We start from the raw sequence: 14970 nt of genomic DNA, 5'->3' as shown, positions 1-14970 counted from the left end.
CCACTATTCCATTTACATTTAATACGAACAATGATTTGAGTTATCTCAAAGTCAAACAGACGGTCCGAATCTGGGCTTGATCAGGCGAGTATGGTGTATCGTAGAATGCCATTAGGACCCTGAGAAAAAAATATCATTGCGGCGTATCTCCGATTCTACCCGCAGGACCCTTTCGTCGCCAACAGAGGCCGAGTGGGAAGGATAGCCGTTGAAAAGAGAACCCACTTTGAATCCACCCGCCTCAGCAAACGGGCCGATGTTTCGGGGTAGTTCCAAACCCGGGAGATGACCATCAGGGATCAAGCGAGCACAGAGAACGAGGCTGCTCAACAGCAATGCGCGCCTCAGGGTTTGCGCTCCGTGCTGGAATTGATGGTCGGAGTACACTACACCTAGAGTGAGGTGCTTCTGCCACTTATGTTACATAGCATGCACTTGGCTGCGACGAAAAGGGATTGCCTGTTGCGGGGTGCAGCGCGTATATCTATCGGGTACGGATGCCCCGGGAGTGAAGGATATTGGTGAGAATGGCGGTGTTATGTATGTACCCAAGTGTATTATTACAGATGCTTCTGTTTCCAAAGACAAAGTGTTTGGAGTTCTATGCGCCAACTATTGGGCCAGTCGTGTCCTGCATCATCTCGCATGGCGAGCACACAAGCGACGGGCTGCGCGGAGGGTAGGGGTATGCTGTTGTTAGATGAGGCCTAGATGCTCTAGCTGCATCGCCCTGAGCCCTAATATCGGCGATGAGAGGAGAAGGTTTGAGTATTGGCTAAGTGCATCATGGATGTGGATGCATGGATATTGAAGGAGATATTTTGGGGGTGTTAGTTGTGTGGTTTGTTGGGGCTGATAGGCGTGTCAAAAGCACAGTGAATGTCCAAGGCGTGTCGCACACACGGGTGCAGGCAGAAGGGCGCACATAGTGTTTGTGGAGAAGGCAATGTAGAAAACGAAGAGAGCTTTTTTGGGTCCAATAGTCGGCACTGCCTCGATTGTCGCGGTGCTGAATCGCGGGCGGGCGGGACGGCAAGAGGGACAGCTAGATAAGCAGAGTTTCAAGGGGGCCAGATTAGAACAAGTGTGGATGTGGCGATAAGAGCGAATGGAGTGGTTCCTGCAGACGAGTGTAAGCGTCAACATGTTCACTTTTGTGCCGTGCGCCATCTAGGGTCCTGCAGCAACGAAGGACGTCTGCATCTGGGCAAAGAGGAGGAGCGTGGGGGCTGTCTGTGGTCGCGTATGTAGTATAGTGAGGGAGGAGTGCATGCAGGCTGCTCGTGCTCGTGTTGGATATAAGCGTGCAAGTGACTTGCAGTTGAGGGCAGGCTGGTGATTGGTGCGGAGGGGGCCATGGGGGAGGGGGGGGGGCGTGAGGGCAGCTGGAACGGTTTGGTGGACGGTTGCTGGTTGCCTGGGCTGGTAGGGGCGCGGTTGTGTGGGCCGAGCGTTCTTATCTCGCTTGCCCTGGGAGAGGAGGGGAGGGGGGAGGGGGGTGTGGCCATAGTGGATGGATGGAGGACGCTCTGGAATGGTTTGCGCAGGCCATTGACAGCGGGAGAAAAAAAATATTTGAGCACGAGTTTGTGGGACGGATAGAGGCTGGCGTCGCTGAGGCCGGACGCCCGGATTGGGGGGCTGGCCTGAGCAAGAGTCCAGATCAGTCTGCCGGGGGACGGATTGGGAGAAGAAAGGCGTGAGGCGCTCAGCAAGAGGCGAAGCGAGGCATGAGACACTTGCAGGCACATGCCTGAGGAGTTCGCAGCATTGAGGGATGGGGTTTATTGGGAGAAGAAAAGAGAGTGTTGAGGGATAGCACGAGGCGTTGCGGAGGTCAAAGGTGTGAGGGTGGTGTGTCGTGCATGGGGAGGGTGGAGATGGTCGCTGCAGGACAAGGCGAGTGGTTCTCCTACTAAGATTGGCAGACGGCATCGAGCACGTCAATGGCGACAGATAACGTCTTCAGTGTCGCAATAAGCGGCAGACATGGCTCTGGTGGGGCTAAGAAGAAGAGGCACAAGGGGGGAGGGGGGAGCTTAGGCGAGCGGAAGCAGAAGGAAAGAAAAGCAAGTAGTCAATGTGTGTACAAGTATAGTAGCATGGTATAGTTTGGCAGTGTGACGGCAGCAGAGGGACATGGCGATGGGATGGATGGATGGAGGGCAGCGACGCCCCATGACTGCTGAAACCGATAAGAGGCAGTGTGGTTGTGGAAGAGGGGCATGGAGCTTGAATAGGAAGCCTTGTTCCTAGATTTGCACATTGCAGTCATCTGGTGCGCAGGCGCAGGGCCGGGGCAGATGACTAGCACTGGTTGCGTAGTCACGCAGTGGGCGGGAGAGTGGGCAGAGTGGGTAGAGTGGGCAGAGTGGGAGGGGAGGGAGGGAGGGAGGGGAGGAGAGGGTGAGAGGGTGAGAGGGCAGAGCGGAGGTGTCAGCAGGCAGAGTGAGAGGGCCATGGCAGTAAGTAAACACCGCGGCCGAAGATTCTGGTGCATATCCGCACATGTATGTATGTATGTATGTATGTATGTATGTAGTAGGGTGGGTGGTGTAAGTCAATGGCATGCTAGTGGTACACTACACCCACCTCGAGGTGCGCATTCACACGGCGTTTGGGCTGCACAGGGCGCGGTGGAGAGGCATAGCAACAAGTAGGACGTGGGCGTGGGTGTGGGCGTGAGGGGTGCATGCAGCGCTCGAGGCTACAGCGCTTGCGACGAAATTCAGACGTCGTTGGTTGCTTGGCTGCATATGGTCAGCCCGTGCGGAGACGACCAGGGATGGCCGAGGACCCTGTCGGCACCATCTGCTGAGAGGCGTCTAGGGTCAGCCGTAGTCTGCGTGTGTGTGCGTGTGTGGATGCGTGTGGGTGCGTGTGTGGGTGCTGCCAGTGTAGTGTGCCTGAGCGCAACTTAAGTATATCCCCCATCCACTCCCTCCCGCCGCCGCTCCACACACGGACGCTTCATCCGCTCCACCTCGCTCTACTATATCTCTCCTGCCTGACCACCCTCTCTGACTCCCACCTTCACACCTGCCACCCGCTCCCTCTACACAAAACCTGTTGCCTGTCCCTCGTCCGCCCACGGCTTGACCACACCCTACCCCAGCGACTCAATTACCGTCGCCCTCTCTATATATATATATATATAATATCAACCACCACAACCACAACCACTCCTACATCACCCGCCGCAATGGCTTCCCAAATGGAGTGCTTCAACGACTTCTGCCTCTCCTGCGACCGCCAGATTGCCGAGAACGGCGTCTACTGCTCGCAATCGTGCCGCCTCGCCGACCTCGAAAGGGCCGGCACCACCGCACAAGCACCCTCGCAACTGTCATCCTCGGCCTCATCGTCATCCTCGTCCAACAGCGGCTTCTACCTCGCCCCCGCAATCAACTTCTCGGCATACAAGGCGGCATCCACGTCGTCGCAAGCAGTCCCCTCGAGCCCCTACCACTACTACCCCACCGCAAACGGCAGCTACTTTGCACCCCCCACGGCAACCAGGCAATCACCCCAACGCAGCCTGACTCCCTCATCATCACGCTCCTCGCTAGCCTCTTCGTCATCATCACGGACTCAATCGGGCATCTCGCAACAAGCGGCCACGCAGCTCAGCAGCTACGTACGATCGTTTGACCAGACCCGAGACGTCAAGAGGAGGTACACACAGTACTAAGGCCCCTTCGCCCCCTTCTGCCAATCTCGCCATTTGCGAGGCTGGCCTCACGACATTAATGACGGCGGAGCCTTTTATCCCCCCCCTTGCGTCCTTGGGCTCTCACTGCCCCTCCTCATGTTCAGTTTTGCATTGGGTCCCATGGCCTCGCCCGCCTGGGACTGGCATGGGTCCACGGAGTTCACCTGCATAAGCACCACCGCTGCTCTCCCTTTTTCCACCACCTACTAGTTCTGTAACCATTTCCTTTGTCAAGATACGTGGGTGCGCGGTGTACGATCAAAAAGTATTTATATCCATATCCCCCTTTGGTGTTTCTGGGGGGTGCAGGGCCGAGTGAGCCCCAGTGTTTTGTGTTATCTGGAGCATTTGCAGCCCCGGCGATGGGTTTGCTCGTAGTTGGGACGGCTGGATATCCTCTGTTGCGTAAGCCGACTGCGAGAGTCGTGCCTGCTTTTTCTCACCTCACCTCACCTCTACCATAGCTTAGTAGTAGCGATTCCTCAAATGGAAGCCATGATCACGGGCATAGACTCGTGGTCTTTCACACACACACACACACATCTACACTCTTCTCCTATACAGTGATGACTAGAGCCCTGTCTACACGTGATGAGGCACTCTTCTCATCTCATCTCACCTCACCCATCCATCCATCCATCCATCCATCCATCCAGTGCATAGCCTCATACTCAGATAAGCCCAAGGCGAGACAGGTGAGACATACAGGGCGCGCAAGGCTTAGTCCCTCTGCCCTCTCCATGGACAAGGCGGTTTAAACTTTGGTAGCCGCGCAATGCCCTAGCCCACACATGGACGGTGACTGCGCAGGGTCACGATTGGGGGGGCAGCATGAGGCACGACTAGGGGCCCTGCCCGCGCGGGAGTGCCAGGCAGAGGAAGAAATTTTTTTCCCTCACAATGATCCAGAAGCCAGCCACAGCCTGGCCGCACACAACGGGCATCAATCAGCAAGTGAGGGCGCGGTGGCGAGAGTTGGACAGCAGGGAGGGTGGGATGTTGTTGAGAGGGGTTTCCCAACGAGCAGGGCAGCATCCACTCTGGCGCCGTGTCCCCTCCCCTGGGAAGGGCGAAGGAGTTGGCCATGTTCCCTACTCGTCGCCTGTGTCCTGACTCGCCCGTCAACGCCCCTGTTATTGGCCCATGCGCCCGACGGGGTGGGGCGCCTCGTAGCTTGGCTTCTCCGCACTTTGGTGAACGGCCCGTCCATCGTCATGGGCACCGCCGACAGCCCTCAGTCCGCCACTCACCATGCCTGCGAGCAAAAAAGCAATCGTCCCACCCTCCATCATGCCGCCTTTCTCACCTTGGAGGGGGGAAATGTCGCCATTGCGCGACATTGCCAGCGTCATCCCAGTCGCCCAATCTACTACAGCCTTCCATTGCAATCGTCATCACTGTTCCATGCCTCTGTTGCAAAATTAGCACGCTACTATTACTACTACTACTACTACTACTACTACTACTACCACTACTACAATCAAAGGCCTCATGCCCACCCCCCACGAGGCAATTTTTTTTCCTTCTTCTCCCCAGGCCGCGACGACTTTCCTTCGGTCCCCCATCCGCGCGCTGCCAGCTCACCAGGGCTCCACTTGGCAAGCGAGCCCCGGGAATCACAGTGGACCATCCGGGCCCCACGGCTCTGGAGGAGCACTCACGGCACATTCCCTTAAGACGTGACTATGTAACTTATTCCCATCCTAGCGACTCCCGGTGGTTAGGTCATCGACAGAGGCGCAGGTGCGACGACTGTCAAGCGCTCGTCGTGTGACATGGCGCTAGTGCCAAATCCGATCACACCACTCACAGTCCACCTTTTTCTTGCTCGCTTGCTCTCGCATGCCTGCTCTCCGCAAGGGCCTGGTGAACTATTCCGAGATCCGAGCACTTGGACATCGATACCCGCAACAGGTCGCCTCAAAACATTGAGCCTTGCACCGCTTGCGGCTCCCTTTCGCTTTGCGTCCGCCTCGCATGCAAGCTGCCTGCTCTCTTCGCATCTCGTCCCGTCTTGAGCTAGCCCAGGCCTGCCGCTCTCTTGCGCAGGGTTAGACTGTTCGGATGTTGAGCCCACGCAAAGACCACTTGTCGCGACGGACCGGAGAAGGCTACCACGTCCCCGACGGCAAACCCGAGCACACAGGGCGTGTTGAGCCTCTTCCAGACTCTCAGGAGCCGAAGGCACGCTACCAGGCCGCGACACAAAAACAATTTCTCCTTCTTCAACAAAAGGTTGCCTGCATCCTCGGACCCCCCCCCCCCTAGTCATTGGTACCGTTTGCCCGTTGTCTGCTCGTCAGTTTCCGATATTCGGCCCGGAAAAGTGAGTCACTAGTATGCTCGATGCTGTACGAACGGCTGGCCGATCGTCTCGCCCTCCGCATCGCCCTGTGTTTATTGATCCAAGCGATTTGCAATTCCTTCTCCACCCACACACGCAAAAGATACATGCACAATAAAGTCGCCAATTGCGTCCGAGCGGAGGCCTTGCATGCGTCCGGTTCCTGTCAGTACGCTGATCACCCACAATCATGGGGACGCCCATCGCCTAGCCGAACGATAGGTTGAACTCAACCGCATGGAGCGTGGCTAGGTGCAGGCGCAAACGTCCAGTTGCTTACATGTGCGCAACCTGTTCGTCTCAAAGGGGCGCATCAGTCTTGGTGACTGTGCTTAGAAACCATACGATGATCACGTTTGCCTCATGCAAGGAACCCGCACGGCAAGCACAAGCGTCAAGCGTCAAGCGTCATCGCGATTTACAATGCCAATATGCACTGGAGCGATCATTTAAAATCATCTAACCTATCGCGTCTCCTCGCCTATCGCGCTGGCTTCGTCCTATGAACTTTGTTGTTTCACCCTCACGCACAAACCCCACTTTTACCCAGCCATGTACACTACCTACACACTTCGCCCATCACTCTAGTTTATGCCTCGTTTCTGATAAACAGGCACTTTGGCAGACTCCGTCCCTCATGGCCAAGTTACAACAAATGCCGGTCTTGGGCGACAAGCAAAATGCTTGTGCTAGCCGTGTCACAAGGAGTGCGAGATAAGACAGCTGCTGACTCGAGATTAGGAATTGTAGAAGCGCATGATTACATCACGAGTAATTTCCAATAGCAATCCAATCGGCCTCTCCGCCAATGTTCTTGACTCGCTTGAAGACTTCCCAATGTAGAGGTTCGCTGCAGGGCTACACGGCACGCGCCGTCCACGATCGGATCGCCAGATCTCTGTCGTTTGCATGTAACCCAATGCGTTCCGTGCAACTGGCAGTCACGGCACATTGCGCACGCCTCGTTCCCAAAGCATCACTCGCGCTAGCCAAGGCAGATTCCAATACCTTTTGGCTTCACACCATCGCCGTCTCTAGTGCATTCGTCTTCTGAACAGCGCCATCGAAAAGTACCGGAGCTAAGGTAATCCACGTGGACACTGAGAAACGCAAACAGGTTGTATATGCACCGCCACCCGTATACATAACCTTTTTGGCGACAAGGCGACTGTGTCTACAACATATGTTCCTTGTTCTTTGCGCCTCAATCCTGAGCCAAAAGCCCAAACTGTTGTCTTGGGCAGCCACACACACAGTGTCCCACAGCGAATCGTCACTGTCCGAAATACCACCGCTGCAGCCAAACAGAAACAGTAGTGACATGTTTTGCCAACCTTTTTATTCTATTTTGCCGCGTCAAACGCACAGCGGCTGTAATGCAAGTAAGGAAAGAGTCGCCAGTCAACGGCTTTTGTTATTTTATCCACCCGGAACATTATGCCGCACGAGGCAATTTCTCCTACAGTACACCCTACACGTTATCATGATGTAAGTATTGGGCAGCAGAGAAATTATTCCATTGGGCGGGGATTTTCTTAATTTCCCTCTATCCCTTGGCTATTCCGCTAGCAACGTCCGGTGACTTTGTTGTCTACTACATTACTCTTCCACTTTTTTTTGATCCTTCTGACCGGACGGCCAACAATCCTTTTCTGGTTTCTCTCTGTGTACTTGTCATCCCGTTTCTGGATCCACGTCGTGAAGTCATTGTGGAGCTATGTTTATCTGACTCACGGTGTGGCGAAAAAAACTTACCTTGAAACGAAGTTTCTAAAGGATGCAAGAGATGCAGGGTTACTTTGACTTGTGGGAGTGGTGTAGTGGAGGGATAATACGAGTACGGGAGAGATGTGCCATCGGAATGTACCGAAGACATGGTCATCGCGCGCGAATCGCGGCGAGGCTGGGAAAGAGTGGAAACGGAGTATACCGAAGACCTGCCTTCGCGCGAGGCGCGGGTGGAAGGTCAATATCAAAGGAGAAATGAGTATCTAGGTAGGTGAGGTGTAAAAGGTCATTGCTGTAGTTTACTCGGTAGTTGACATGGATTTCTCGTCATGTATGCGTGGGCGGTAGAAGTCCTGTGCACTAGTTTTCTCACAGATACAAGGGCCTTTGCCCATACAGTGTTGGTCATTCAGAGAAAAAAAAAGAGATGCATGAGGAGTAACATTATCAGTACTAATAGTAGAGCTCAAACAGCGTCTTTAAGGGTTGTGATTTCTTACCCTCTGGTTTCTCCCTAAAATCGAGATAATAACCTCAGTTATTTTCCTACTGTTCCCGTCCAAAAAAAATCCATTTTCAGTCTCTCTCTGTCTTCCCAACATGAACCTCTTGCAAAGTTCAGTATTAAGAAATTTATTTTTTCTTCCGTGCATTTTCTTTTCTCTCCCTTGGCAATGTTTACTCGCAACTCTTCGCGACGATGGAAATTAATGCATTTTGAAAGAAAAATAAAAATCAAGACTACCAGCCCATCAAGACATCCGTTCCCTTGCATTTTTGACTCCAACATACAGCATTCTTTATTTTTTCAAATTTTAAAATAACCTTAAATTCGAGCTCAAAAAAAAGACCAACTACTATACAAGAAACGCATAGGGTACTCTCAATCGAGCTACCTAGATAGAAACAAAGAACAAAAAACAAAAAATCCTTTACAAACGCCAATACAGCAACGCAGCCCATATAAGCCTCTTCCTAGTTGAGCATGGGAAGACAAAGATAGAGGTAAAGAGATGTAAGTAAAAAAAAAAAGAACCCGAAAACCGCCCCAAATCAAGGTCTGGGAACCACATCCAAAGAATATATGTATATATAAACAGGTCGAAGAAAAGGAGCAAGATGAAGTCGTCGAAAAAAAAAGGTGAATATCCAAAAGAAAAAAAAAACACAAGGCAGAAATCCAGCCTTTTGCCAATTCCAACCCACCTCCCCGACCAGAAAATCACCCTCCCAAGACAAGAAAAAAAAAAGAATCAAGAACTACCACCACCCATCAACTTCCTCCTCTGCCTCTCCGCCCACTCCCTACTCGCAATTCTGCCCCTCTCCGCCGCCTCAGCCCTCGCCCTTTTCGCAGCCTCTTCCTTCTCCCTCCTCTCCCTCTCTCTCGCCTCCTTCTCCACACGATCACGATTGAAAACTTCTTTGCCCTTGAGTTTCAGTTGAATCGCATCTGCGGGCGTGACTACGGCTTTGGGGACGAGAATGCTATTGCGGTTGGAGGAGGAAGTGGATGTAGAGCGGGATTGGTGGGGCAAGGGGTGCGAGAGGGACATACTGCTTCGTTTGCTGGCGAGGGACGTGGAACGTTGTTGTTGTTGTTGTTGTTGGGGAGGAGGAGATGGAGGTGGACCGATTGTTACACCTGGGGCTTCGGCGGGGGAAGGGCGCATGGGGATGGTGACGGGTTTGCGGGATACAACTGGTGCGGGACGGGGCTTTTGTGCTGCTGCTTCTTTTTTTGCTGCTTCTGCTTCTTCCATGCGTTTGAGCCGCTCTTCTTTTTTGAGGCGAAGTTTTTCGGCGATGGCAGAGCCGGGGAGCTCGAATTTGGGCTTGGTGGGCGCTTTTGTGGATTTTGCGAGGGGCGCCATGGTGATGCTGGTTGGGCGTTGTTTTGGAGCGGGTTGCTCTTCTTCTCTCTTCTGACGCTCTTCTTTTTGTGCTTTTAGCTTCTCGGCGATTTTCTCGCCCGGCAGTTGAAAGGCGGGTTTTGTGAGTGGTTTGTTTGATTTTGGTGGAGGGGGCATGCTGATCGGCCGTGACTTTGGTGCTGTGCCTTCTGCTTCTCGCTTTAGTCGCTCCTCTTTTTGCGCCTTCAGTTTTGCAACCACGTCATTGCTTGAAAGCTGGAATGTTGACTTGGTAGGAGCGCGTCCCTTTGGTGGCGGCGCAGGAGTAGGAAACGATACGCTGATCGGTCGCCGTTTTGCAGCGAGATAATCTGTCGTCGGCGCGGAGGCTGTCTTGACTTCCTTGCTAGTTGCAGTGCGAACACTGGTTGTGCGAGTTAATGAAGACTTGACCGGCTTCATACTCTTCGGCGCAGCAGAACTGGGGGCTCTGGATAGCTTTGTAGCTGTAGTCGATGATGCGTACATCGACTTTGGGCGTGTGCCTGCCGTGCTAGTAGTCTTGGAGGCCTTTGCTCTTTCGGGCGATGTCTCCTCGTTCAACCGATCGATTCTGGCTACTGAGGTGACGTTCTCCAGAGCCTCCTCAAGCGCATCGATTGCTTCAAAAGACTCCTCGAGACGCATGGGGGATTTGGAGAGGCTACGCGACGTCCGTCGACTTGAAGCCTGGCTCCTGAGAGTGGCCATGATATCTTCATTGGACTTTTGGGTTGCAAGTGACTTTGGCTCTGTTTCTGGACTGACTTCGACAGAAGGTACGGGAATGTCAGCTGTTGCTTCGGGGATTTGAGGCTCAGTCTGAGGCTCTTCCACCTGTGGCACATCTAGCGAGGCCTCTTGGGATATTTCACGTTCTGCTACGGACTCGACTACAGCCTCGTCTTGAACCTTGTCAACAACAGTTTCTGGCTCTGCAACCGTCTCTTCCTTTACATCTTCACTTTGAGTTTCTGGTGCTTTTGGATCTTCAATCTGCTCTGATATTTGAGGGGCTTCTTCCGCGGCTTTGGGTACATGTGCTGTTGACTCTGGAACTTGAGTTTCTGGTTCCTGAACTGCAGAAGCGGCATGTTGCGCTTTCTTCATTTCCTCTTCCTGCATGGCCAATTGGCGGCGAGTCAGGCGTACGGGTTTAGTTGGGATCACTGGTCGTTGGACCTGGGTAGAGACCTCTGCAACTTCAGAAGGATTCGCTGACGAGTCGACGCCAGAGGCCGAAGCCAATGCAGGCTCATCCTGAACTTGCGCGAGTGATTGCGACTCTGTGGTACCATCTTCAGCGCTTGCGGGCGCCTCGACGGGCTCAGACGCTGTTTGCGCGTCTTCAGGTGTAGCTTCGGCTTGCTCCTCCTCTTCGTCCTCAGCTGCTTTGGCCTTTTTCCCTTTCTTTGCGCGGCCCTTTGCCTTGGTCTTCTTCGCAGGAGTCTTTGCAGGAGTTTTTGCAGGCAGCAGCTCTTCGTCGTCGCGGGGTTGCTCGGCTGATGCATTGGACGTTATTTCGTTCAACGGCGCGCGCTCGGTCGCGTCGGTAGCCTCATCATGGCCCTGTTGGGCGCGCGCACGAGTCACACGCATCGTCAATGGCTAATTGGGTCCAATGGGTGTTGTGTAGGTATGTATGTATATCCAAGTGTGTCTGCAGCGATGAAATGCTCGCAGTGTTGATGCTGCACAAGGGTGGAGCCGGCTGACAACAAATATCCCGGCTGAGTAAGGCGTGGAAGCACGCGCCAGTGGTTCTGCACGTGACCGCGATTGTTCACCCCTACACGCGACTGCGCCCGACACGCGGCACCCCACGATTCATAGCGCTATGTCCGGGACCAGGGGGACATCCGTGCGTAGGGCCTTCTCGGTGAACGTTTGGTTTTTTTTTAGAGGCAATACTTGAAGGAAAGGCCCCCTGATGGTCAATTGCACCGCCAGATTTCCTCAAAGCACCTGTTAGCGACATTAATCTTGGTGTCTGACTCGTCTGTACCACCGAGCAGCACGCGAACCGGCCGCATCTTTACCCCAATCGACCACTTTTCGCGTTCTCCCCTTCTGCGCTCCTCACAGCGCAGGTCTCCGAGTACCGGATGTTTGCAGCCCCGCGCTTGCGTCTCCTTGCCGTGAACAGCCGTCTCCAACCCCGCCTTAGCATGTCGTCACCTCGTTTGCGGGCAACGTCCCGTCTGAACCAGGTCTCCAAGCATTTAGATCCAAAGCCCTTCCTCGAATTGAACACTCCCTTTGCTACCGAACGCACCACTCGCCTCGAAGACGAACACGGCAATCGCATAATATCCAAGGAACCAGAAGTCAAGGCACAAGTCAAGCCAGTCGAGCCAGTCGAACCCGAAGTCAAGGAGACAAAGGAAGCCACGCCGGAACCACCGAAGAACATGTCCAGCCAACCACCACACCCTGCCCTGCTCATCCCCGGGCCTATTGAGTTTGACGATGCTGTCCTCAACTCCATGAGCCATTACAGGTATGCTGCAGTTATATATCACTAAGACGCTTGACTAAGTACATCTAGCGAGTCGCATGTTGGCCAGCCCTTTGTAAACACCTTCAGCGAAGTCCTAGGAAACCTACGCAAGCTCTTCGTCTCCACCGACCCTGCCGCGCAACCCTTTGTCATCTCCGGCTCCGGTACACTCGGATGGGATCAAGTCGCCGCCAACCTGGTCGAGCCCGGCGATGAGGTTCTCGTCCTACACACTGGCTACTTTGCCGACTCGTTTGCCGACTGCTTCGAGACATATGGTGTCAAGGCCACACAACTCAAGGCGCCCATTGGCGACCGGCCACAACTCGACGAGGTCGAAGCGGCGCTGAAGGAGAAGGAGTACAAGATCCTCACTGTTACCCATGTGGATACATCAACTGGTGTGCTGAGCGAGATCAAGGCACTCAGTGAGCTCGTCCACCGAGTGAGCCCCGAGACGCTGGTCGTAGTAGACGGTGTCTGCAGTGTTGGCTCTGAAGAGATCCGCTTCGACGAATGGAAGCTCGATGCCGTTCTCACAGCCTCGCAAAAGGGTATTGGCTGCCCAGCTGGTTTGAGCATCATGATGGTGTCTGGTCGCGCAATCGAAAGGTTCAAGGCAAGAAAGACACGGCCAACTTCGTACTTTGGTTCATGGAAGAACTGGCTACCAAGTAAGCAACAATTATTCACTCGAATACTCACAGCATCATGCTAACGTGATTCTAGTCATGCAAAACTACGAAGCTAAGAAGCCATCTTACTTTGCGACTCCCTCGCCACAACTCATCCACGCCCTTGACACCGCCCTCAAGCAAATCCTCGCGAGACCCATTGAAGACTACTGGGCTGCCCACAAGGCTGCGTCACAAAAGGTCAAAAAGGCCGTTGAGGACCTGGGCCTCAAGCAATTGGCTTCTAAGCCAGAGAACCAGGCTACTGGTATGACCGCCATCTACCTTCCTGAGGGTATGACACCTCCTCAAGTGCTCCCCAACCTCCTGAAGAAGGGTGTCATCTTTGCCGGTGGTCTGCACAAGGAGATTGCGACCAAGTACATCCGATTTGGTCACATGGGTGTTAGCGTAACAGATCCCAACCGTCCAGATATCACCAAGGCTATTGAAAGCTTGAAGGAGGGTCTGTTCGAGGCTGGCTACAAGGCTTAATTCAATGTGCAGAATGATTACACATTGAAGTTTATACGTATATGAAAATTGAAAATGCCAGGATACAAATGAAGAAAACTTTGTCATATTATCTACAAGCAATTCTAGTATACAGTGATGATGCCTTTTGTTTCGTGACTATCTCTAGTTCCTTTTGCATATGTTTCCAACTGACAGCAAAGCACGACTCCATCTGCTGGATTCGCCACCATCCTAGAATACCCTACTAATCCCCCCGACCCATTGAGTAATCGAGTCTATTAACCTCATCTAAAACTGACCCACTTAGTGCTGCCTAGGAGCAAGCATCCCATATGAAAACGGACATGCTCAACCACTTTAAGTCGCAACTAGAAAGTCAAGCTATGAACACTCAATGGTAAATGTCCAGGCGTGGGAAAGTAGATCGGAAAAGACTGTGTTGAATAATGATGGCGGAAGTGGGGGAAGAAGATAGTCTATCGTTTACCCTTGAGCTGGACAGGTGAATGTACATCTCACTTTTGTTGTATACACTTTTTGAAGAGAGAGAGAGAGAGAGACTCCTCTCTGATCATTGATACCTGAGAAAAACTCCCATGTCGTCTACTTTCCATCTATAATATCGCAATATTATAATGTATCAAAACGAGCAAAGATATTAAACACCTCCTTTGTGTCCGCCCACTGGCGTGTCATAGGTGTTTGCGGTTGTTGGTACGCAGTAGATTAGGTTGATGGGGAAAGAGGGTGTACGGTTTCGTTTGAAGAGGGACCAGGTGGCGGCTGTTGCTACGGTTGTTTCACTGGGGATTATTGTTGCTGTACTGAGGCTTTTTTTCTTTGGGGATGGAGAAGAAAGAGTAGGAGTAGGATGATTGTGCTGTTGGGCTCGGGTAATGAGAAAGAGGGAAGTATATCTAAACCTAGTGATATGGTGTAACATCCTGTTTGCTAAGATAGTGCTGTATTGTTTGTCGTGAGAACTTTCCCCTCCCCCCCCTTCTTTCTCTACGTATACGAGATACCGAAATGGAATATTGAAATGAATGCTATACGGGCTGAGCGTCACCACTTCATCACTTCTCGCAGCGCATAACTAGGCACTGATAGTGAAGGAAGAGTCGAAGCGCCGGAGCTAGGTGTTATGGCGAGAATATCGCGGAAAAGCATTGCGCTGGTGTTGATTGATAGCACGCCTATTATTTAGGATATTTGGGGGAGGGGGTGTATATTCTGTCCAGATGTGGTGCTGGACAGAGGTAGATGGATGGATTTTGATACCCACGTACACATATAGTTAGCTTAGTTTCTTAGCACTGGTGTTTGAGTTTAATAAAGTCATTGTGTTATGCCTAGTTGACCTCTTCTTAGACTTGCTAGGTGTGGAGATGTCATTAGTTACGTTTGCTCTTTATCAGAGCAGCCTAACTTCATAGTCTTCTATGAGTAGTCATTCAAAGTCTGCTATGTGAGCCTTGCAAATATCTAGCGTCGATATGAAATCTCTCTAAAATGCTGACGCTGAAGACTCATATTGATGCTTTGGCTCGCTGTTCTAGATGTGATGATCTTGTTCTCAACTCATGGTACTTGAAAGAACAGAAGGATGCTCGTGGCCGATGGCTTTGAGTGCAGTGTTTTTG

General features: G+C 52.6%; 6 protein-coding genes across 6 annotated transcripts; 2 read left to right on the top strand and 4 right to left on the bottom strand.

Moving 5' to 3' along the window:
- Positions 1-1170: 1170 nt before the first annotated feature.
- Positions 1171-1935, bottom strand: COCVIDRAFT_88252 (hypothetical protein; the record flags this gene model as incomplete). Its single annotated transcript, XM_014705303.1, has 1 exon — positions 1171-1935. One exon carries the CDS (start codon positions 1933-1935, stop codon positions 1171-1173), a length of 765 nt encoding a protein of 254 aa, XP_014560789.1.
- Positions 1936-3202: 1267 nt separating this feature from the next.
- On the top strand, positions 3203-3691 carry COCVIDRAFT_34108 (hypothetical protein; the record flags this gene model as incomplete). The annotated part of the gene is made up of 1 exon (XM_014705302.1): positions 3203-3691. The coding sequence occupies one exon, from the start codon at positions 3203-3205 to the stop codon at positions 3689-3691; it is 489 nt and encodes a 162-aa protein (XP_014560788.1).
- A 1741-nt stretch (positions 3692-5432) lies between these two features.
- Positions 5433-5984, bottom strand: COCVIDRAFT_12459 (hypothetical protein; the record flags this gene model as incomplete). The annotated part of the gene is made up of 1 exon (XM_014705238.1): positions 5433-5984. The coding sequence occupies one exon, from the start codon at positions 5982-5984 to the stop codon at positions 5433-5435; it is 552 nt and encodes a 183-aa protein (XP_014560724.1).
- Positions 5985-6914: 930 nt separating this feature from the next.
- COCVIDRAFT_34107 (hypothetical protein) lies at positions 6915-7379 on the bottom strand (the record flags this gene model as incomplete). The annotated part of the gene is made up of 2 exons (XM_014705301.1): positions 6915-7071; positions 7201-7379. 2 exons carry the CDS (start codon positions 7377-7379, stop codon positions 6915-6917), a joined length of 336 nt encoding a protein of 111 aa, XP_014560787.1.
- A 1658-nt stretch (positions 7380-9037) lies between these two features.
- Positions 9038-11275, bottom strand: COCVIDRAFT_88301 (hypothetical protein; the record flags this gene model as incomplete). Its single annotated transcript, XM_014705300.1, has 2 exons — positions 9038-9272; positions 9339-11275. The coding sequence occupies 2 exons, from the start codon at positions 11273-11275 to the stop codon at positions 9038-9040; spliced, it is 2172 nt and encodes a 723-aa protein (XP_014560786.1).
- Positions 11276-11844: 569 nt separating this feature from the next.
- COCVIDRAFT_12457 (hypothetical protein) lies at positions 11845-13345 on the top strand (the record flags this gene model as incomplete). Its single annotated transcript, XM_014705237.1, has 3 exons — positions 11845-12176; positions 12225-12850; positions 12906-13345. The coding sequence occupies 3 exons, from the start codon at positions 11845-11847 to the stop codon at positions 13343-13345; spliced, it is 1398 nt and encodes a 465-aa protein (XP_014560723.1).
- Between the last annotated feature and the right edge of the window lie 1625 nt (positions 13346-14970).

The sequence above is a fragment of the Bipolaris victoriae genome (assembly GCF_000527765.1).
Source record: "Bipolaris victoriae FI3 unplaced genomic scaffold scaffold_9, whole genome shotgun sequence".
Taxonomy (NCBI): Eukaryota; Fungi; Ascomycota; class Dothideomycetes; order Pleosporales; family Pleosporaceae; genus Bipolaris; species Bipolaris victoriae.
Note: the sequence above shows the minus strand (reverse complement) of the source record. Positions and strands in the feature narration are given on the sequence as shown.